The following is a 23,547-nucleotide window of genomic DNA, read 5'->3' on the forward strand; positions in this document are numbered from 1 at the left end:
GGAAAACTTGTTTGTAATGAAAAATTAAGGAGAGAAAAAAAAACACACAAGAAAAGAAGGACAGGTGTCAAATGGATAGAGCATTGTCACGGAGATCGCTATCTGCTCGGTCGTGAAATTATCATTCCCTCTTTTCTCTAATCATCTGCTTCCGCTTATATAAGTTAGTCGAAAAACTCATTCTTTTCAATATCTCTCTCTCTGGATCGAGGGGTTTAAGCTGGGTTTTTTTCTTTTCTTTCATCGCTGCCTTAGAATTTGGCGCCTTTCTGCTTCGATTTGGGTTTCTTGGTACCTCCGTAATCCAGTAAATTTCTCCCAATTTTACTCCTTTCGTTAGGGTTTCCCATTGAGTTTCTTCGCCGGAGTTTGTCTGGTCCTTCTTCCTAGTTGATTCTGCTGCTCGGGGTGGTTTTTTTTTTACAATGGGGAAGTCTTCTTCTCCGGTAAGCATTTCATCTCTCTTTTAACGGATTCGTAATTAATCGGTGAACCCGACTCGCTGAGTTTCTAGGGTTTTCGCTTGGGGTAACGATTGGTTTTTAATTGGATGAAAGAATTGATATTTATCGAAGTTCAGTTTTCGTTTCTTGAATTGGGCATCTGGGTTCTTATCTCCTTAGTTCAATTTCTGTTTACATTGTCGAATTTGATGTTTATTTCTCCCTCTTGTTGCTTTATAAGGTACCGAGATGAGAACCTAGTTGGGACTGGGATTGAGCTAAACCAAACTTGGTCTTAAAGGAATGCGCTTTTCGTTGGGTTGATTCAAGAAATGGTTCTACATGTTACGTTGTATAAAGTTGTAATAAAGGTTGAACATGATCAATGGAGGAGGGGAGGGTGGGAGTCAGCGGAGAGAAGTACACGGGAAAAGAAGTGTTTTTCGTGGCAGTGATTTTGAGTATGCTCTCGCTAGAATGGCTGTGGCGCAGATATGTGAGAGCGTTGAGATGAACAGTTATCAGGAGTCACAGGCACGCGAAGGTGTGAGATTCAGTTCTTTTCAAGAGACTGCTCTTGAAACATTTACCGATGTAGTGATCAAGTACATCCAGAACGTTGGGAAGACTGCGCAGTTCTATGCTAATATGGCTGGTAGAGTAGAAGGTAATGCTCTGGACATTGTTCAAGCACTGGAGGATCTTGGATCTGGACTTGGTTTCGACGGGGCTCATGATGTTGAGCATTGTCTCGCTGATTCTGGTGTAGTCAAGGATATTATTCGTTATACCGGAGAAGCTGAGGAATTGCCTTTCGTTTATTCTCTTCCTCGTTTCCCTTTTAACAGAGGAAAAAGACCAGCTCCTAGCTTTTTGGAGATCGGAGTAGAGCCACCAGATGAGCATATTCCAGTTTGGCTTCCGGCATTTCCTGAAACCAAGATGTCTAACGGGTCAGAGGAGACTAATGTTGACAAAATAGAAGGGAATGTTGACAAAATAGAAGAGGATGTGGAAAGTAGAGAAAATGGACAATCTTTGTTGAGTATGCAGCAGTCTGTCGATATCGAGAGATTAAAGGTTCAGAAATCCATGGATCAAAAGGATGTTCAGAAACCAACAGAGGAACCGGAAGGTAACCCGTTTCTTGCTGCACCACTTTGGGCTGGAGAGAAGAACGTGGCACGTGTGTTTTGCCCGTCAGAGCTTACAAAGGGAGAAATTAGCACTGACCACGTTCCTGAGAAACGTATGAGCAAAACCCATCACATTCCAGCACTTGAGGCATATGCTATATCTGACAAGACCAGATTAGCTGAAACGGAAGATGGAGATAAAAGAGATGGTGCAAGAACACAACAAGCTTTGCTTCGTTTCAAGATTGAGACTCGAAAAGCCCCTGTGTGTTGGACGATAAACCAGTGCTTAGAGGAAAAGGGTTGGTTTCAAGAGGATGGAGACAAGACGGAGAAGAAGGTAGAACTCGAAGAAAAGCGAGAAAGTATTGACACAGATGTAAAATAGGTATTTTGTCATTTAGAGTGTAGACGGAATATCTTTGGATCCTGAGTTTAGTGATAGTTTGCAATTGAATACATGACCTTTAGGGAAAAATATTTTTTTTACTGACTCGAACTGCCAGAGGAAGAGAAGGGTGTTCGGTCTTTAACATCATTTGCTTGTGAAACATTCTTTTTTTTTTTTAAATGAAACTATCCTCAGTTCTAGTTAAACTTGATTCCTTTAGGTGTGGCAGGGTTGGTAATTCAAACTTAATTCAAAATTGTCGGAAGAGAGGTGGTGTTTGTTCTTTATATATTAATTGAGGTCTGCTGAAACATTCTTCTTAAAAAATATGACATTATTGAGCTTTATCTTGAGTTGAGTCTTTACATCAACAGTTAAGATGAGAACCTAAGAAAGGGTTCAGAGAACCAAGAAACCATATGCTCTCAACTCTGTAAAATGGATGATTTAGATTCCTTGATTTACAATTCTAAGTGAAGATTAATTAGGAATATTAGCAATGGAAAAGCTGCCTTGGTTGCCCACTGAGCATTCCTGGAAAAGCTGCAACTGCACTTGTCACAACTTCACTAATTAAGTCCTTGAAGATTAGCCTCTCAATGTCTAACACTAACCCCGGTGTCTCTCCTTCAATCTCCTTCCAGTTCATGCCATGGCTTTGTAGGTCCTCCCAAATGAGGTCTTCATCGTCCTCATCCAAGATACACTTGGAGTTTCGTTGTAATCGATCGATCTCTGAACACAGAGTTTGCAGAAGCTCTTTCCCTCTTGAATTCTTTTCGGTTATCCTTAGCGGGCTGATCGATGATACTATGGATGGTTGCTTCGTACACCCATCTGCAGCAAATCTGCGAGCCAAGATCTCGTTGATGGTGTCAAATACGAGCTTCCTCTTGCTTCTCTCTATCAGGTTCGCTGTTTGTTGTTGTCCGTATCCTCTGCCTTTGTGCTTGTTGTCCTGTAGACTCACATTGCTTGTCTTGTTCTGTTCCAGTACAAAGAAAAGGTTCGGGTTGATCGGTAGGTGTGCTTGGTGCAGCTGAATGCTTATCATGCTGTAGTCGATATCTCTTAGGAGCCCTGCTGCTGACAGTATCTCTGCTGCGTACTTGTGGTCACCATTTTTGAATTCACCATCTTCTTCCATTAAACCCTCAATAAGTTCGGCATCAGACTGCTTTAGACTCGCGTTACTCTCAGGCCACACAATTGATCTACATAAGTTGCTGTGCTTGTTCATCCACTGGGACTCTTCAGAACTTAGATTGTCGTCTTCTGTTGCAAGAAAGATAGTAAAGGTGAGAATATTAGACACAAAACTTGCAACATGATCATAATTATTTTGTAGGCTCAGGAGAAAAATTGAATACTAGTTTGAAGTTTTTTGAACCTTCCCAGTGACTCACCTTTAAAGATGGATATCTTCCTCACAGGAGATGGTGAATCATCTTCGTCGAAGGCTACATCAAGAACTGAAACTGGACTGGGCTGCTCCACTGTAACTTTCAGAGGTTTTGGCAATGACCTCATTCCCAACTCTGGACTCTGCATTGGTAAATAGATGAGATTATGTGAGACATGCACTAGTGAATAACTTGAAAAGTGAATTTGCAACAGGGGACAAGTTTATACCCTTTGTTTCGGGGTGTGCTGCTCTGTGATGTCGCTGTTCCTCTCAAAGTTATACCTGCTTGTAACCTCAGTATCAAGGTTAGAAGCCAAGCTTACGTTGCTGTCAGATCTTTGACTTCTAAAGTCACTACTTTCGTCACTTAAACGGTCTTCAGATTGCTGCAAGCCACGAGATTTTAGCCCTTGTTTTCTTCTCGGTGAGGCTGACTCTGTCTGTTGCCTACTGATTTGTTGTTGTCTTTGGTTCTTGTTCGGTTCTGGTTTTGGAGATGTCGGTCGAGACTGCTTCTCGAACCCGAGCTTCTTCGGTGGTGTTCTTGGGCTGACACTAGGCTTCTGAATCTTCCCTGACTTGGCCATGTCACTTTTCGACTGTAAAGGTCTGGTACTAGCGCTTTTCATTGTGGAATCTGTCTGGCCCTTGTAAAATCCCGGCCTCGGGGTCACATCCATGGCACTCTGCTTCCTCGGAATGACGTTCTGGGTTTGCCTCAGGTTTCCAACCTTGATGTTTGCTAAAGCAACATTACGCGGGGCGAAAGATGCAGAACCAGAAATGCCTGTCTCTTTGAAGACTGGAGCCGCAGCTGCTTTCATAACCACGATAGAGGAAGCTTTGAAGTTCTTTGATGACGGGCTTGTTGCAGATGGAACTGGCTGATCAGTTCTCTGCATAAAATTGGTTTTGTTGTCATCATCTTTGCTTATTAAGTGCTGCGTCTTCTCCATCGCTTCGAGTATTTGCTTAAGAGCTCTGAGGTCTTTCTCGGACTTTTTGAACTCAAGCTGCGAAAGCCGCTTCTGTATCTCACCATAAACTGTCAGCGTAGTAGCGTCTGCTGCTTTGACTTGATTCTTTGCACCATCCACTTGCGTCCATGGAGCTGCTTTCATAGGAAACTTAGCAGGCATCATCTCCTTGATAGAATCAGAACTTCTTGATCTTTGTAGATCTATTTCCACTCGAGAAGTTGGCCTCGGGGAGTCACAGAAGCGATTCTCTCTATCCTGGACGGCCACAGGTTCGTCTGGAATGACTTCAAGACCCATCAGTTTTGCAACGACGCTTGATGTTGTTCTTCTGTGACCCGTTACAAGCTCTTGCGGCTCTGGTGAACAACTAGATTTTGCGCTTCTGAAGGAATTCGATCTGCTGTCTAATGACAACCTTGGGGTCTCTTTTAACTTGGGGACTGTCTTTCTCGTTTCCCTCTCATCGTAAGAGAACCGAGGACTGTCCTTCAGCTTCACTACTCTCCTCCCCTCGCTCCATCCGTTAGAACTCCGAGATGGTGATGATTCTTTGAGAAGAGACACATTAGCTCTGGCTGATTTTGGCTGCTGAGACAAGGCTTCTTCATCTCTGGTTCTTGTCTCCTTATGAATGGAGCTTCTTACAAGCTCCCGCAAATCACTCGGCATCACTAAACCACCCCACCTTGGCGAACCATAGGTCGGTTCTCTTGCTGAATTCTCACCATTGTTCGTTTGAATCAAACAGGGCTGTTCAAACTGAGAAGCCGTGGTGCTAATATCTGCAGATGAGAAGCTAGAGGAGCATGGTGAAGAAGAAAACGACAACCTCGAGGATGATTCAGAGGAGACTCCCTTATGTTTCTCCTTTGCTGCAGCTTTCTTCTTCTTACTCTTCTCCTGCAATTCCAGTAAATTTCACTTTTTTAAATATACATTTTCTTCCATTGAAATTATCAATTTCTCTCTATTGGTTACCGATTATTACCGTTTCCTTGTTATCCGTTGAAATGTTGATATCACCGACATTGTCACTTGTTTTGCCTGTAAAAGAATTCCCCACCAAAATTAACTTTTTTTAACCAATAGATAGTTCTGTTAGGTATACCACCTATAGAGAAATTCTAAAGACAAGACATGTTCTATAGTTGTGGTCCTGAACTGAACCTTGGATTTAGGATTTTAGTCAGGAACTAGAATACAAAAAGCAATGTATTCTGTTAATGAACTTTTTCCTTTGAAACGTTTAATTTTTCTCCTTGCAGGTTTTAATGGAGAAGACATTTGCAAGCAAAGACTAATAAGAGAGAAGAGAATGTTACCTGAAGGCAGAGACTTGAGCTCATCTCCGGTGACGGCAACACGTCTCGGTGGATAATGTTGCCGGTAAAACACCTGAAAGATCCCATTCATACACCCAATCTGTTTATTCAGATTTGGATTCTCATCTGACAAGTTATACAAAAGCTTAGCCGACATTTTTCTTCTTGTTCTTCTTTGTCTTCTCTACTCTTGTTTCAGAAAGTGTTTTGACTCTAACAAACTTTGAAACTCTAAGATTCTCTCATTACCAATTCTTGAAAAATCTCCAGTTTCTGACTTTTCCTCTGTTTTGTGTCTCAGAGGAAGTAAATTTAGAAGAAGAAGAAGAAGAAGAAGAGACAGGAGGACAAAGAAGAACCCAGCATTAAGACAGAGGTAAAGCTACTTGTGAAGTTATGACCAGACAAGGAATTAGGTTTCTCTGTATCTGTTCTCTTGGAGGGTTCCTTGAAGAAGAAAGAAAGAAAAGTTTTTTTGTGGTTTGTGGTCTTTGAGAGAAGTGAAGTCTGTAAAAAGGCAAAGAGCTCTGGCTACAATTATATGGAGAAGCTCCTTTTCAAAGCATATATAAAAAACATCGGTTATGTAATAATGTAATGTACGTAGGTACACATACACATGCGTGTACATATGTATTCGTGTGTATCCGTATAGATTTATACATGTAAGAGAATGTAAATAGTTTTTTTTAAAGATAAAATTTATGACAAAGCTCTGAAAAAATCTGCTTGGGAATAATGAGGTATCTAGTTTTTATGCATCTCTGATGAAAGTGATGCACATGAAAGCACAGACCAAAAATTAAATTCGTTTTTTTTTATTTATGCAATAAGGAAAAAATGATAGTATTGGATAAATCACTTCATTTTGTAGTTTATTTGATTTTTCAATCCTAGAATCTATATACATATGTTTATCTAACTAGTGGGTGGATGTCTGTTTGCTTCTTTTTATGGTCACCACCAATGGTGAGGTGAATGCATCTACTTTTTATTAATATCTTACAAACAAATTAGATGGTACAATTTACTAACAAATGTTAATAAATTAGTGAACAGAGAAAGGAGATAATAAATGAAAAAAGAAAAAGAAAAAAAAGAGGCTTTCCTTACACATCCATGTGGACAAAATAATGTGGGTGGGTCTCTTAAGTCTTTGGTGCCCCTTCACATATGCATGTGGAGTTTGTCAGAGACAGACAGCAGAATATTTATTTTCTAACAAATAAATATATAAAGAGAAAAAAAAATAAAGAGAAGAAAACTGGATTTCCTAATGGCCAAAAACAAAACTATAATTAAATTGTTTACGGAGAAAGTGGATTGGTGCACTGGAAGAAAAGCTTGCATGGTCTGAGATTGGTGGGTCTTGCAAAAGAATAATTTCTTTTGGCTTTCACAAAAGAATAATCTAATTCTTGAAAATGAATTTCTTATTTTGAAAAGTGTTTTGTGTATTTTCCGGATGATTTTTAATAGTTCTAAGCATTTTGAATCACATCTAATTACCTTCAGCCTTGATTATATTAATTATGAGTTTAGATTTTGGGTTATTTGGTTATAAAATTTTACTGCAAAATTTTAGATTTTATAAAATGTTCCTAGTACTATTAAATTACAAAATATGATTCAGAGAAAATTAAAATCTTAAATATTCTCCAAAATAGTACAGCCTTAAATTATTGCATTTAATCACTCTTTTGTCTATGATAAAGTTGTTCATTGCTTTTGAAATATATAATGAATTTGTTTCATTGGAATTTAATAGAAAGTGAGGAATTTAAGCTTGTATTATCAGGTAGAATAATGTCTTTTTTTGGTTTTTGTTTTGTTTGGATGTTGATAATTTGATTTGAGAGTTTATGGCATGCGGTGTACTAGTTAGAAAAGCTTTTTGGGCAGATCACGTGGTTTTGTTCAGCTATGTGCTGTGAACAAGGTGTGGTTTGTTTAACTTACCTATTTATCATATACTAAAATGATTTGATATGTACTTTATTTAATAGTTTTTTTTCTTTAATTAGCTTGTGGCCTTGGAAGTAACCAAGGAATATGCTGCACATGGTCAATTGGTGAACGTTGCGAATCAAGAATCATCATCATCATCTAGCTACACTCCCGTTTACCAAGCGTGTTTATAAGATTCTTATTTCCATATTATACATATGTATTGATATAATGATGTAAGTAATCAAAGATTAGTTGGTAGTTTTTTATACCAAACAAACAAAACAAGATTACCAATTTTTCTGTAAATAAAAAAAAAAAACCAAATCCTTTATGAGCTGGTGGTGTCTTTGATTTTTCGTTAAAAGAACTAAGTATATATGTATACATACGTAAATTAGAAAAGATATGTTTCATTCCCAAAGATCTTGACTGGTTTAGAAACTTTAGAATGTGCGAGGAAAAACAAGAGCCAAGAGGGTACGTAAGAAGTTGAACATGGACCTTGTTTGTTTTGGTAATGTGCTTTTCTAAGTTGACTTTTTTTTGCATTGACTCTTGATCCCCAAATCGGTACATGTATCAGTTATTTACACGTCAAGCACGCCATGCATCATTTGTGACATCATGCACATTAAACCGATCCACTGAGAATGTATGTATGTTGATGTATTACTAAAGTATTAGATTGGGTTTTACTTTTTAGCAAAACCAAAATAACATCCGTAAAAAAAGAGTCACATGATAACCAAAATAACCAAAATTCATAAATTACAAAAAAAAAAAAGAGTTTAGACAGGATAACCCATCCGTAAACCTACGATTTGGAAACAGAAAAAAAAAGTAGTGGGAAACAATTGGCATGTGGAATAAATTAAATTAAAGGGACAAAATCACATGAACCAAAATTCAGTTTTGATTGAAATAATACGAATATTATTATTAATTTAGTTATTTACTTCAAATAAACCCAAGCCTCATAGTGTGGTTTTTTCACTATAAGTTTCATTATCTATTTTAATTAAGTGGCACATCATTAATTCCACTTAATTTATCATTCACCCTTTCCACATTTGTTTAGTTTCGCCATAACTATACACAATAATATGTATCTTGTTTAAGCGTTTAGATCAATTGATAAATTTTTGAAGATTTGTGAGTCTAACTTAGTTTTTTGGGTCAAATCAAAGATTAAATCTGATAAAAACACATACATATTTCATATTTGTGGTGTAATAGACAGAGTCATAGAGAGAGCACCAATTTAGTAAAAAGAGTGGATATGAATTTAATTAAGCTATATTACTAATTAAGGAAAAGGACATTTAATTTCTTCATATGTGTATGCGAATAGGCAGACAAAGTAATAAATTCTCTCATAGAAATGCGATTCGTGAGACCGTTTTTAAAAAAGATTTATCCCTAACTTTTAAGGCATTACTTAGTGATTAGTTAAAAGCAATCTTTCATATAACGTACATATTGTTTCGCCACACAGATCAATTAGGTCAACTCATAGAATAGACAATAGACATCGTCGAGAAGATTTTTATGTTCCCAAAAAAACGAAAGACTAGTATTGGCAAGTAGCAGAGAAAAAAAAAACAATATACTAGTACTAGATTAATTAAGAACATTAGACACAATCTCATTAGTCTTTATAGAACTTGACAAAGTATATTACAATATAAAATGTCGAATTAATTTTTAGATAATATCCCATCGATGAGTTACCAAAACGTTTCATAAAATTAGAAGAATTAGAAGAATTAGGTTAATATCCGCGCTACACCTCATGATTATTTTTAGATTTTACTTGTTGATCAATCCTTCTTAGTTTTATGTTTTTTTAAGAACTTATTTAGTCTGAGGCGAGTAATGAGAAATAATAGCAACTTTGATGCATTAGTATTTGCATGTCTTGTGACACTTCGATAATCCAATATCTTTTCTCTAAATATAAAGAATAAAAGATTAATAGTCGTTACATCAAAGACTCTAAAAATATCGAATTTAAGGGAGCAACAAGTACATGTTTTTCAAGATTTCACAATTTGAACAAGAACTGTAAAAATTTATCCAATAACTGTAATCTCTCTAAAGCAAACTCTAATAAGAAAAGGAAAAAAAGTAGGAGTTTATGAGAATCGGATGAAGATAGGTCCACTTGGTACTGTAACTGGCCGTTGGTGAACAAATACAGCTGTTGTATTTTCTGTTTGTTGTTGTTTTTGCTGCGGTAGCGATTGCGAGAAGAAGGAATTGGTCTGCTGCTGCTGAAACATCTATCGCTAAGTTTGAAACAACAGCTGAGGCGTTTGCTGTTGTTGTTGTGTGTTTGAGAATAAACTCAACGACATTGTCCTAACAGAAAACAATGCACATTTATAATCAAAAAAAAAAAAGAAAAAAAAAAACCCCAACCAGTGTGAAGTTGCTATGAAGAATACAAACATACAGGCTACATGAGTTTCTAGCATTTTGACTCAACTCTATTATGTGAGCTTAAGGAGACCACAATTCCCAGAGACACCACCATGAGATGTCTTAACCGCTGTAAGTTTTGTAACAGAAGCATGTCCAACAATCCACCTTTTAGTTTTTTTTTGAAAAGGATAGTAATCCAACAATTCACCTTGTTAAATAGATATATTAATATTCAGTTTTTGGTCACCTTCTTCTAAGCAAACTATAGATTGACTTATATTTAAGCAAACTACGGATTGACTTATACCTAACAGAAACAATGCACATTTATAATCAGAAAAAAAACAAACAAACCCTAACCAATGTGAAGTTGCTATGAAGAATACAAACATACAGACTAAATGAGTTTCTAGCATTTTGACTCAACTCTATTATGTGAGCTTAAGGAGACCACAATTCCCAGAGACACCACCATGAGATGTCTTAACCGCTGTAAGTTTTGTAAGAGAAGCATGTCAAACAATCCACCTTTTAGTTTTTTTGAAAAGGATAATAATCCAACAATTCACCTTGTTAAATAGATATATTAATATTCAGTTTTTGGTCACCTTCTTCTAAGCAAACTACGGATTGACTTATATCTATATACTAAGTTAATGATTCAAAGTTGCGGTAAATTTATTGTACCAACAATGACTTCTACTATTTATACACACACTTAGATCAACGCATGCAAATCTTTGGTTTTCTAAAGCAAATACCAAACACGACAAATTGAAAGAAAGATAGAAAAAAACTGAATTTACCAAAAGAGAGAGACATGTAGAAAAGGACAATGTTAAAAGAAACTTACACAGAGAGGAAAACATACACTTATCTTGTGACCATCCAATGCTTCTAAACTGCAAAGAAGATGATAGGAGAACAGTTTAACAATGTTGTGGAAGAATTAATACTACTTGTAACAATATGAGCACTATCATGATGAAGCAAGGTCATGAAATAAAAGTACAATCGAAACAAAATTAGTCATTCAAGTTATATACCAAACCCAAGTCCTTTCTACTTTATACCACCAATTTAAGGAAACAAAAACATACATACCAGTATTTATACATATTGGTAATTCATATGAAAGATAAATTATCGTACTTGTGAGTAATCAAAACAAGAGTTTACAAATCCTCTTTGGAGAAAGGCATTATAAAAATCTCTTAATTTCTTGATTGAAGTTGATATAAGTGTAAAACAAAACAAAAATCTCCCATTGTAAAACAAAATTCGCTATCATCTCCACTGAATCAAACAAATCCATAATCGATAAAAAAAAAATTAAAGAATTAAATCTGAGAAATTAGATCACCACCAAAATAAACAAATACCTTAAACTCCGATCATCTTCTTCTTCTTCATCGTCGTCTTCTTCGCTGCTACTCTCGCCATCAATACATCATCATCATCTTCTTCGTCTTCCTCATTTGAGCTATAGTCATCAATGATCTCCTTCTCATCCGTCATTGAACTTTCAAAAAAGCAAACGAGCGTTCAAAAATTGTCTACATGTTTAGCGATTTGGGGTTCGCAGAGAGAGAGAGGCGAGGATCTCTTGTTTCATTAGCCGAGTTAGACTTGGGGGAGAAATCAGAACTTTGTGAACAACAAACCAACAATCCAACAAACCTCACAATCTGGTGAGAGCGTCAAGCGGGACTTCGTGGTGTCAGATTTGAGAGTGAGAATCGAGAAATTTGATTCCAGTTCTTTTTTTATTTTATTCTCTAGATTTTTAAAATAATTGGAATGATGACAGATAAGCAAAATTAGAGCTAATTTGTATTAATTTTATTGGTTATTCTTTTTAACTGATGTGTCAACACCAGCTTCAATGTTGAGGCTGATGTGTCACATCAGAAATGCAAAGCATTAAACTTTTATTGTATTGATTAGAAGGTGGAGAATCATCGTCTTTGGCAGATGCTGACACTACAAATGCATAGGCAAAAAAATGATCGTCAATTTGGATATGTGATCTAGATCGATAAATGTGTGTACGTGATAAAGATATATCGAACTATTAAGATTCACTTTTTGATTATATCTTCTTGTTAACTTCTTAAAAAGGAAGGTGTTAAATTATCATGAGCATTGGTTAGAAGTCGAACCAAGCCATTCCTATTAGGTATATTATTAAATGTTATTGTGTATGGATTAAAAAGGAAAATAACAAAAGTCGAGAAACAAATTACCATATTAAGGCATGCAAGCTTTGGTAATTAGATTAAATTCTAAAACCTTTAACTGTATAAAATAATACCAGTTCTCATCATAGGCACATGGCAATTTGGTGCTTCCTTCACACATACTTAAAACTGGCTATAATATAAAAGAAGTTGGTTAAAATACGAGCCAGCACTTAAGTTTTTTTTTTGTTTTGGATGGGAGGATCTAGTGGTTAATTTAAAAATATAATCACTTTGATATTCCCTAAGTACATAATCCTAATCTGCCCACTACTACCAAACTCTGTTTACGATGACTGCCTCATTGGAAAGTACTAAAATCAAATAATGATATTGCTCGTAACTAACTAAGAAGAGTAGATTAAACAATTTTATTTAAACCAACGATATAAGTGTACAGTTCTGAGTCTATCTATCTCAGACAGACTATGAGGGATTCTATATGATGATTTTAACAATCTCTTTACTTTTACGATTTGATTTTGTTTGGTAGGATCTGATCTCAACAATATTGAAATGGATGTCGTATGGATTTTAATCCACACCACAAGTATTTAATGATATAAAACTCCATCTTATTTATCCGACCTGTTATTCATTTCGTGTATAATCAATGTACGAACTAGTTTCTGTACATAATTATTGTTTCATAAGTAGACGTAACACCTTGTTTCGTTTGGTCAGAACTTCATTTCATTACGTCGTATCAAATACAACCAATATCATCCAATGCATTTTCTAAACGTGAATTAAAGCTAACCCTCGAGGAAGAAATGAAGTGCTCCTTGTTCAAAATAGCGAATGTGTCAGAGAGTAATTAAGGCATGATATGAATACCGATCGTTGTGTGATTCATCGAATGGATAGTTGGAGATCGATGAGAGAGGAGCTATATATCGAAAAGAAACCTAGAGCTAGCTCCTTAAAGTCACAAGCTAGCTAGATCAACAGCGTTAAACTAACTAGCACATAGTTTCCAGATGAATCTTAATTAACTCTATATACCACTAAGGTTAGGGTGATAAATTCAGTGGCGTATCTAGACGCCGTTCTACGATATATAGATCATTAAGATTTAAGACAACTTCATGTGTAGTGTAATTAATTTTGATAACATTGAAATAATATATAATGATCATAGAAATCTTAAATGGAAGTATATACTATACTCTTTCAATGTTTATTTGTTTAATGAATATATATTATTCATCAAGTTGTTCCAATCATATTGGCAATTCCCTTTGTATCAGCATCCATAAGCTAAATTAAAAAGCGCACAAGTTGCTGTACTATACCTTTGGAACTTCTAATCAAATTCATCGTTTTCTGATTTTCAATTAAATTAGTTCATTTAATTTCCGAAAAAGCATTTATTTCAGCACATGTGTGAGGTGAGTGAAATGGAAACACAGTAACAATAAATGGAATATAACATATAGTACATCTGAGGGAAATGTAACAACACAAATTGTGAACTGAGAGAGTATGGAAACCATGCAAGGCACCACCACCACATTGCAGAAAAAAGTCGTGTCACCATCTAACCCAAGGGCTTAGTTTGGTATATTATATTCCAAAGATATAAAATTTAAATGTATTATTAGTATATTAAAAAAATGACTGGTATTATAAAAAGAATATATTTTCTTTCATAAATGTAGCAGGAAAATTCAGATGTAAAAAAGTGAGGGTTTCTACAGATTTTCACATGTCCATTGCCATACTTCGACGTCACTCTTATAAAATCGGACCAAACTCTACAATACCCTTGCAATCAAAAGTTTATTCATCAATACCCTTATGTTTTCTAAGTACCCTTTGACAAAAGTTGACCAACATATGGACCAACATATACCCCTAAAAACATGTGGACCCTATCAATTTTTCTCCACCAATCGGGTTCCTTCTCTCTCCCCTCTCTCTCCCGACCTCGTCCCTGCTCCCCCATTTTTGCTCCTCTCCCCCTTCCAAATCGATACAAATCGAGTCCATAAAAATCGATTTGATTCCAAACGAAAGCAAAAGATTGGGATTGAAGCAAACAGCAAAGCAAAGCAGAAGATTCAGGTGATATTCTTACATTTATTTACCAATGCAATTAGAGTTCTTGAGGTTCATCCTAAAGCAATTAGGATATATACCTTGAATGCTCATTCAATTTATTCTCATTTGTATTAGTGTCGAAATGGGTCGTATACTAAGTGGATTGTAACACTTCATTCGAACTGAATCGTAAAAATATTCCGAAATAAATAGTGATTTTGTGGAGTCGATGTAGTACAACTGGTAGACTAGGTATAACTGATACGGGTACAACTGGTAATAGTTTGGTACAACTTAAACGGGTACAACTGATACAATTTTGGTACAACTTGGTAATACTATTTACACGACAGAGGTTCCAATGTGAGTTTTTTATTTTATTTCAGGCACAATGAATAATAATCGTCGGATAATCATCGTTTTTGATTACGGGGGATATTATGCAACAAGGGAAAATGAACTAAGATGGATTTCAAGAGAAAAAGTTCATCAATCTCTTAGAATGGAGACATCTATTGAAGAGGTCAGTTATTCTGCATTGGTGCAGAAAATATGCAGAAAGGCGAAGGTTGATGAAACTATGACTGAGCTGAAATTGAGTTACGTTCCCGAATTAGTGCATCCTAAGAGACCGATACACATACATGATGATGATGATCTGATGTGTTATTTGGAAATGAATCCAGATCAATTCCAAGTTTTGCATGTGGAAGTCGTGAATGATGTTGAAATAAATCAGGGGGATGAGCAAAGTCGAGGGACTGTAGGTTGTTCACTTAATGAGGAGTTGATTTCAAGTAGAGGAGTTGATTCTAATGAGCCGTCTGAACGTTTTGAGATGATGGAGAATAGTGATGGGAACATGGTTCTTTATCAAGAACAGTCTGAAGAACGAGCAATAGCAGATAACTGTGATATGATTGAAGGTTCTGAGGTCACACCAGTTGTAAATCGTGAATGGGAAGATGGTTTGGATTTGACTTTACGTCAAGAATTTGAAAGCAAGCAAGCAAATAAAGATTTAGTTGAAAAAGCTGCACACAAGAACTGTTTTGAGTTTGTTATTGTGAAGTCGGATACTATGTTGTTTGTGGTTAAATGTTGTGAATTTAAAAGGGGTTGCAAGTGGTCTTTACGAGCTGCGAGGAATGGGAATTCAAACAGTTTCTCGGTCAGAACTTACAACAAGACGCATACGTGCTTGAGGTCAGATACAAGTACAATGAGGAGAAAAAGGAGAGGCACACCACATTTAGTTGCATCAGCTTTGCGTGAAGATTACCCATGTTTGATAGACACTCCAACTCCCAAAAATCTCATCCCTTTAGTTCAATCAAGAGTTGGTGTTAAAGTGTCTTACTCGACCGCAAATAGAGGAAAAAAACTAGCTGCATATGATCTTCGCGGTACTCCAGAGGATAGTTTTAAGTTGGTGCATTGTTATATGCACATGCTGCAGACAATGAACCCAGGTACAATTTCATTTGTTGAATTGGATGAAGCACAGAGGTTTAAGTACTTGTTCTTCGCCTTGGGAGCGTGCATTGAAGGCTTCAAAGCTATGAGAAAGGTGATCATTGTTGATGCAACAAGTATTAAAAATGTCTATGGTGGAGTACTAATCGTGGCTACAGCTCAAGATCCGGATCATCACCATTATCCGATTGCATTTGGTGTAGTTGATGGTGAGAAAGATACAAGTTGGACCTGGTTTTTCAGCAAATTGAAATCAGTTGTACCAGATTGTCCTGACCTGGTCTTCTGTTCTGATAGAAATCAAAGCCTAATCAAGTCAATAAATACGGTGTACCCGTTATCTCATCATGGGTATTGTATTTATCACTTGTCCCAGAATGTTAAATTGAGCTGCAAAAACGTGAACATGGATTTAGTTGCGACGAAGTTCATGGAATGTGCTAAGGCTTACACAGAGCCTGAGTTTGAGAAACTATATGCTGATTTTATCAGAAGGTATCCAGCTGCAAGTACTTATCTTGATAATCATGTAGGACAGAACAAATGGGCTCGATGTTATTTTCCAGGAGCTAGATACAACATAGACACCACTAATACGGTTGAATCTATCAATGGTGTCTTTCGATTTGCAAGGGCATACCCGTTATTACCAATGATTGATGCGATTGTTAGTAAAGTGGCTGAATGGTTTAACAAATACAGGAAGATATCCTTAGAGACTCCAAAAGAGCAGAAACTAGTCCCTTTTGTTGAGACACTGATGCACACAAGGTGTTCTGAAGCAAAGCTCTTACCAGTGACTGAACTAAACAGCTATTTTCTGGAATACAGCGTGACTGGAGTTGATGGTAGTAGTTATGTGGTTGATCTGAGAAGGAAAACGTGCTACTGTAAACAATTTGATATTGACAGATATCCGTGTGTGCATGCAATTGCTGCTGCGGTGGAAGCAGCAAGGAACGCTGGTAATGAGATCCAACTGCATGACTTGTGCAGTAAGTACTATTGGATGGAGCAGTGGACATTGGGGTATTCGAGGACGATATATCCAGTTCCTATCATGTCTATGTGGATGGTCCCTGACGATGTACGTGCTAAGATTGTTCTTCCTAAGTTTTATGTCACAAAAAGAGGAAGAAAACCAACAAAAAGGATTCCATCAGCCGGAGAACATGGACGCAGGAAGAAGAAGAAAAATTCGAGTAGGAGCTGGTTTGATAGTGAGGGTTCTCAGACTTAGTTTCTTATTTGGAGAACTTAGTAAAACTTGTTTTTTCCTCGGTACAACTATTGTCATTTGTGTGTGTTTGTTTTTGTGGATTATCTTGATAGACATGTTTGCTTATCTTTATGGGAAAACTTATTTCAGTTAAATTGTGATTATCTTCCTTAGGTTAGTTGAAAAAAATAATTATATATATTATTTATAATTAAAAATTGTAATTAAAATTTTATAATTAAAAATAATTAAAAAAAATCAAAATAACATAGTTATTATTTATAAATTTTCAAATAAAAATAAATATGATATTTGTTAACAACAAAAATATTATATAACTAATTGAAAGAAAGAATTGTCATAACAATTTTCATCATATTCAAGGTTTACCATGAAACACCATATACTTTAAGGGTTCATATGTGGTTTATAACCACATATAATTACAAAAGTTTAGGAAATTATCTTTTCAAACATATGATCGCATGAACATGTGTAAATGTATCTCAATTAACCGTAAACCATGTGTGCAACTAAAATTATTGGGTTTTGACATGGTATAACTAAAAACAATAAAAAATTCGGAATTGTACAACTTGTCAAGATCGGTACAATCTGAAAACTTGGAACAACTAGTGCATTTTGGCGGCTACACATGTGTAAATTGGCGGCTACACGTGTGTAAATTGGCGGCTACACGTGTTTTTTATGTGTCCCAAACAAAATTTCAATTTTTGAAAAATTAAAATTGAAGCCAAGTATGCTAGGGCGGGTTTGCGATTTCTGGGTCAAAAAAAAAATCATTTCTCTCCTTCTCTTGCGATTTCTGGGTTCCTACAAAAAAAATCATTTCTCTCCCTATCTTGCGATTTCTGGGTTCCTCTCAAATCTTGAAATGAGCTATGATTCTGGAGCATCGAGGACCTCATGTGGCAATTCCTCTAATCGAGTAAGGTTTCCAGGCATCCAAAAAAAATGTCATTGTGGTTCGGCAGTAGTTGAGATAATCTCTCACTCGATCTCAAACCCTTGTCGTCGCTACTACCGTTGTGCGTATGCAGCACAAAGAAAGGTAAATATATTCTAATATTCGTTGATAATCATGTACATTTATTTACTAATTTCTGTCTTATATGTAGCTTGTCAACGACACACATGTATTTAAATGGGTGGATGAGGCATTGGTTGATGAAATACAACAATTAGATTTCCAAGTGGGTGTCCTCGAAGAAGAAGTTAGACAGCTGAAGATGGATAGGAGCAGAGATATGAAGAAAATTATACAGATCTGTTTTCTCGTTTTTTTTGGATGTCTTCTTGTGGTATGTCTCGGAAGATGGTACAACTAAGTAGAACTTGTTCTTGGAAGATGGTACAACTACGTATTAATAGTACAACTAAGTAGAACTTGTTCTTGGTAGATGGTACAACTACGTAGTAATAGTACAACTAAGTAAAACTTGTTCTTTGTAATGGTATAACTAAGGATCGTTTGTCTGGTTCCATTTGACGATTGCCGGTAATTTGTCTTGTTCTTGTGTGTTATTTTGTCTGCTTAAACACACAAAGAGTTCACATACTGCCGTTATTTTGTCTACTTAAACACACAAAGAGTTCACATACTGACTTTAACATTCCAACCAAGTTGTACTTAAAAACATAGAGTTGTACTTAAAAAAACAGAGTTGTACCTAGTTAAACATTCCGAGTACTTAACAAAAAACATAAAAACAACCAAAGAGTTCACATACTGACTCATACAAGATTACATGCTCATTACTTTTTGGAGGGCTTCTGCCTTGTTATAATAGGACTCCTTACGACAACAGAAGGTCCCGTCCCCTTCTTACTTATAATCTTCACCTTTGTACCAAGTTGTTCTCCACTGGATCCTTCTCTTGTTCTCTTTTTTCTCTCGTATCTCACTAGATCCTTCTCCACTGGATCCTTCTCCATTGGATCCTTCTCCATTGGATCCTTCTCCCTCTCGGCCTTCTCCCTCTCGGCCTTCTCCCTCTCGGCCTTCTCCTTCTCGGCCTTCTCCCTCTCGGCCTTCTCCTTCTCGGCCTTCTCCCTCTCGGCTTTCTCCTTCTCAGCCTTCTCCTTCTCCGCCTTCTCCTTTTCAGCCTTCTCCTTTTCGGCTTTCTCCCTCTCGGCCTTCTCCTTTTCGGCCTTCTCCTTCTCGGCCTTCTCCTTCTCGGCCTTCTCCTTCTCGGCCTTCTCCTCCTCTATAGCCTTCTCCCTCTCGGCCTTCTCCTTCTCGGCATCCTCCTCCTCTATAGCCTCATTTGCACCAACTCCGTCACACTCATTTGCACCAAATTCCTCGCTTGGAAAAACTCCTTCTCCATTTATTTCCCAGTTCACATATGTTTCCACCGATTTGATCCTAGCATCCATGTCATCAAATTTTTCGTTGATTTCCTTAAACCCCTTCTTCACCAGATCTTCTAGCTGAATCAAGCTAGCTCTTAGCTGAATCAAGCTACCTCCTACCATATCATTCTCCGAATTCGCATCATCCTTAGCCACATCATTCGGATCCACATCATCCGGATCCACATTCTCAATCACCGGATTTGCCTCAAATGATCGGGCGGCCACATCTAGGTTGTGAAGCTCTTCAAACCAAATTGACTTGTGCTTTTCAATTAAACGTTTGCTCCAACCATCAGCAACTGGATCTTCCACAGCCACCATCCTCATCTATGATCATGGCTAAAAGGCGTGCCTCCCGAGGAGTTGGAGTTAACATACTATCAATCTCCTGTCAAAATAAACAAACATAACATACTATCAATCTCCTATCAACCAAAGTTACATAAATAATGAATCTGATAAGTAATTTACATAAATAATGAATATGAATAACTAACCTTAGTTGTACCAAGTTGGTCATATATTTCTTTCAAAGAAAAACCTTTCTTCTTACTTGCTTTAAACTTCATCTTGCACATCCGAGGACAGTTACGGTGTGCATGTGAATCAGAAACGTCTTCTCGGAAGGTGTTCTTTAGCACAGGAATTGCTTCAAACGCAAGAAGCTACACACAACACAAGAACATTCAATGTTTAGTTGGATCCAGTTATACTAAGTTGTACATTTTGAAAACTAGTAATTACCTCCAAAGGAATGATGAAACTAGGAAAGACCCACTGTGGACCCACAACTCCACCAAAGTGTCCCATCAAATGAAAGATGTCTTTCATGTTCTCATCAAATGCCATTCGACCCCAAGGGAATGTTCTACACAAATCAAGATCATCCACAGCTCTAAGAAAGAAAGGCTCCACAGAGGGTGCATTCTTTCCACCCTTTTTCTTCCCTATGATGACGCTAGATAAAAAATACAGTACGGCCATCTTCAAACGATCCTCTGAAGGTTTCTTCATCGAAAGTAGCTTCGCTTTGACATCTCCATATTGTATTATTTGTCCACCTTTAAATTGCTTCCGAGCAAAATTTAAACTGCCCAAACCATCCTTGAATTTTGGATACTGATGGCAATATAACCCAGAAATGATTGCCATTTCTCTGAGAGAATACCGGATGGGAGTCCCATTAACAATGAACCAGCATTCATTTTTCTTCTCCAAATGCGCTGTGCGAAGCAACAACATCCACATACCCATCAACTTATGATTCGAATCCTTAGGCATATGGAAGAAATGCTTGAACTGTGGGTGCCCTAAGAACCAATCCAACTCCTCTTCCTTAAGATGACCGCCTAATAAGTTTACCGCCTCTGAAATATAACACTTTCCAGACATCTTGAAAGGCTTCGTATACTGGGAGTAATCAAAGTACATACTCAAAGGTTGCATTACATCGGATTCATCCTCAGATTCCTGCAAGACACATATCTAGTTATACCAAGTTTTTCTAAGTTATACCCTTTCTAAGTTATACCAAGTTATACAGTTATACTTTTTAGAACGAATTCTTATACGGTTATACCAATATAGGGAGAGATACTTACCGATGAATCCTTATCATTTGACTTCTCAATTGAGTCTGTTTTATCGGAATCACGTTCTGATTCATCTCCAAGAGTTGCTTCTTCTTCGAGATCTGCTGGGGGATTCGATTTTTCCACATAGCTTGGGTTCTTTGTACGAACCATTATGATTCTTCCACACATGCACACAAAAAACAACAACTGATTTCAACTTCAACTTCCACAAACCAAATTGAACATAATCTGATGAAACAAACGTTTTGAGGACTTTGTTTCATCAGAATTGAACATAATCTGATGAAACAGACGTTTGTTCCAAGCTTTTCCACAAACCAAATTGAACATAAAACAAACGCCCCAAAATATGATGACTTTCAACGTTCTAAGGAATCAACACATGAAAAAAATCGACAAAACCCCAAAATTGAAAACCAAATTATCGAAAATCGAAACCCATATCACCCGATTTTGAAAAACAAATAACCCAAATTCGAAAAACCCCAACCTATTTCAACTTACCCAGAATCGAGTTATCCTTAGTTGCACTTGAGGGAGAAGAATAATTAACGGGAATTGAACGAGGGAGAGTGGAGTCGTGAATGAAAGAATTCGAAAAGTTGGGTAGTTAAAGGAGAGATCCGATTTCAACTGGATTGTCCGAATTTTGTGGGTTTGGGTGGGTATAAGGTGGTTGGATCTGTAAATAACAGAAATGATATAGGTTTATTTGTCTTTAACCACATTTTTGATTTTAAAAAAAAAATAAAAATAATTTGTTATTTTCGCAAGGATATGAGAATAAACTTTTGATTGCAAGGGTATACTAGATTTTGTCCCTATAAAATCCAAGTCAACGAGAAAATCTTGTCCGTAGGATGTGATGATGATGATCATGATATGATCGTACATTTTGTGATGGTCCCTTGAAGTCATGGGCTCTTACAACCCTTTCAAGTCTTGTGGTTACCTCCTTTGTCAGAGTTTTTGTTGTTGTAATATATACATCTTTTAAACTCTTTTTGGATTATTTATCATAAACTAAAATATAAAATAGAAAGAAAGAAAGTCATTCTGAGAAGAGTAAGTTAGAGATATAGGCACTTTTTGAAAAGTATTTAGAGAAATAGATACCTTTTCAAGCTAATAAAAGAATTCAAGTAATTCCAGAAAAATTTGCACTAAGTCGATAAAACATTTTTTTTTTCTTTTTCCAATCCAATCTGTTGTATCACTAGATTGTAGTACTGGTTTTATAGCCCAACAAGGCAACACATATAGGAAAAGTAACTCCGAAGAGTTTGACCCCCAAAAAAAAAAGTAACTCCGAAGACCGTTGGGCATTGGGGCTTACATTTGTACCTTTTTTGCTTTTATTTTTCTAGTATAGCTCCTTTTAACTTAGGCCAAGCCCATTCTAAAATTTCACATTTTAATATATAAATTATAAAAAAAACAGATGTAAAGAATCTTAATTCAAGAATTGTTTTTTTTTTTCTTTCAAAGATTTATAAAGATAAGTTTGTTTCCTACTTTTTAATATGAACAATTTTTGTTTATAACTGGTGCAAATTAGCGGGACTGGGTGAAACAATTTTCTTCCTACTTTCTTCTCTTTTTTTAACCATTCAAACAACCCATAATAAAGTTTATAATTTTTTTCTCCGGAAAAAAATTCCTCCATAAATATTTTTAATTATTGGTCATGATAAAAAAATGATATCTATATATATAAAGTTGGCTTTTCTCTCTTCTTATTCATTAGTTCTTATTTTCAATTTTAACAAATTAATCCACATCATGAACATAAAATTTATAATACATTAATTAATTCACTCTTTTTTTGCAATATTTTTCTTATTATTAAAAACAAGAATATACAATAATTTAAATTAAAATAGTGATAAAAACGAAATGAAAAAAGTACAACAAAAAAATATATCAAAGTAAAATATGAATAGAGATTACATAAACATAAAATTAGATATTTATATCATAACATATAATAATTGTGTAAATATTTGTATAAGACTAAAAATTAGGGACAAATAAATTTATCAAGAACAAAAATTACTTTCAAGAGTTACAATTATAAAGATAAAGAAAATAAGAGTTTTTTAAGAAAACAAACACAAAATTTAAAGGTTTTTAAAATCGAGAGGTTATTCAATTCCTGGTGTTAAAGTAGTTTGAGTGATCTATGTTATTTATCGTTTTCAAAATTGAAAAATGGTGAAATATGTTAAACAAAAGTATATCCAAAAAATGAGAAAATATTAATAAAGTGCTCAAAAATTAAAATAATGTATATATTTAAAAGAAATGTATAAGTTTACTTGAAATAAAACATATGAAAGAAAACTTATTCTAAACCTCACACACACCAAAAAAAAAAGTGAAAAATTCTATTTGAGAAAGTTATTTGTAATAAAATAATTCTAATGTATTGGTATTTGGTAGATTGTAGAATTTTAATTAAAATTTATAAAAAAATCTATTTTTGAATAAATACACATATTTAAAAGTTAATAGTAATCTTATGAGTTTGTAGATTTAGGAGAA

General features: G+C 35.8%; 3 protein-coding genes and 1 pseudogene across 3 annotated transcripts; 2 read left to right on the plus strand and 2 right to left on the minus strand.

Moving 5' to 3' along the window:
* The first annotated feature begins 143 nt into the window (after positions 1 to 143).
* LOC104705835 (uncharacterized) lies at positions 144 to 2,176 on the plus strand. The gene is made up of 2 exons (XM_010421920.3): positions 144 to 446; positions 685 to 2,176. Exon 2 carries the CDS (start codon positions 822 to 824, stop codon positions 1,965 to 1,967), a length of 1,146 nt encoding a protein of 381 aa, XP_010420222.1. The 5' UTR covers positions 144 to 446; positions 685 to 821; the 3' UTR covers positions 1,968 to 2,176.
* A 110-nt stretch (positions 2,177 to 2,286) lies between these two features.
* LOC104705838 (protein LONGIFOLIA 1-like) lies at positions 2,287 to 6,188 on the minus strand. Its single transcript, XM_010421922.3, has 5 exons — positions 5,678 to 6,188; positions 5,344 to 5,399; positions 3,603 to 5,255; positions 3,377 to 3,515; positions 2,287 to 3,245 (listed from the first exon to the last, which is right to left on the minus strand). Exons 1-5 carry the CDS (start codon positions 5,832 to 5,834, stop codon positions 2,464 to 2,466), a joined length of 2,787 nt encoding a protein of 928 aa, XP_010420224.2. The 5' UTR covers positions 5,835 to 6,188; the 3' UTR covers positions 2,287 to 2,463.
* Positions 6,189 to 14,709: 8,521 nt separating this feature from the next.
* On the plus strand, positions 14,710 to 17,050 carry LOC104773253 (protein FAR-RED IMPAIRED RESPONSE 1-like). The gene is made up of 2 exons (XM_010497832.2): positions 14,710 to 14,902; positions 15,021 to 17,050. Exons 1-2 carry the CDS (start codon positions 14,887 to 14,889, stop codon positions 17,048 to 17,050), a joined length of 2,046 nt encoding a protein of 681 aa, XP_010496134.2. The 5' UTR covers positions 14,710 to 14,886.
* Positions 17,051 to 18,231: 1,181 nt separating this feature from the next.
* LOC104763407 (uncharacterized protein At3g43530-like) lies at positions 18,232 to 20,875 on the minus strand (annotated as a pseudogene).
* Positions 20,876 to 23,547: the final 2,672 nt, after the last annotated feature.

This window comes from Camelina sativa, chromosome 8, assembly GCF_030686135.1.
Source record: "Camelina sativa cultivar CO46 ecotype springtype chromosome 8, ASM3068613v1".
Taxonomy (NCBI): Eukaryota; Viridiplantae; Streptophyta; class Magnoliopsida; order Brassicales; family Brassicaceae; genus Camelina; species Camelina sativa.

Bases quoted from the DNA above. Each gene is read 5' to 3' on its own strand.
- LOC104705838 (XM_010421922.3), bottom strand. From the start codon at position 5,834: ATGTCGGCTAAGCTTTTGTATAACTTGTCAGATGAGAATCCAAATCTG. The intron at 5,256-5,343 runs GTAATAATCGGT...CTGGAATTGCAG, and splicing joins CAACGGATAACAAGGAAACG to GAGAAGAGTAAGAAGAAGAA. The intron at 3,246-3,376 runs GTGAGTCACTGG...TTCTTGCAACAG, and splicing joins GAAGATATCCATCTTTAAAG to AAGACGACAATCTAAGTTCT.
- LOC104705835 (XM_010421920.3), top strand. From the start codon at position 822: ATGATCAATGGAGGAGGGGAGGGTGGGAGTCAGCGGAGAGAAGTACAC.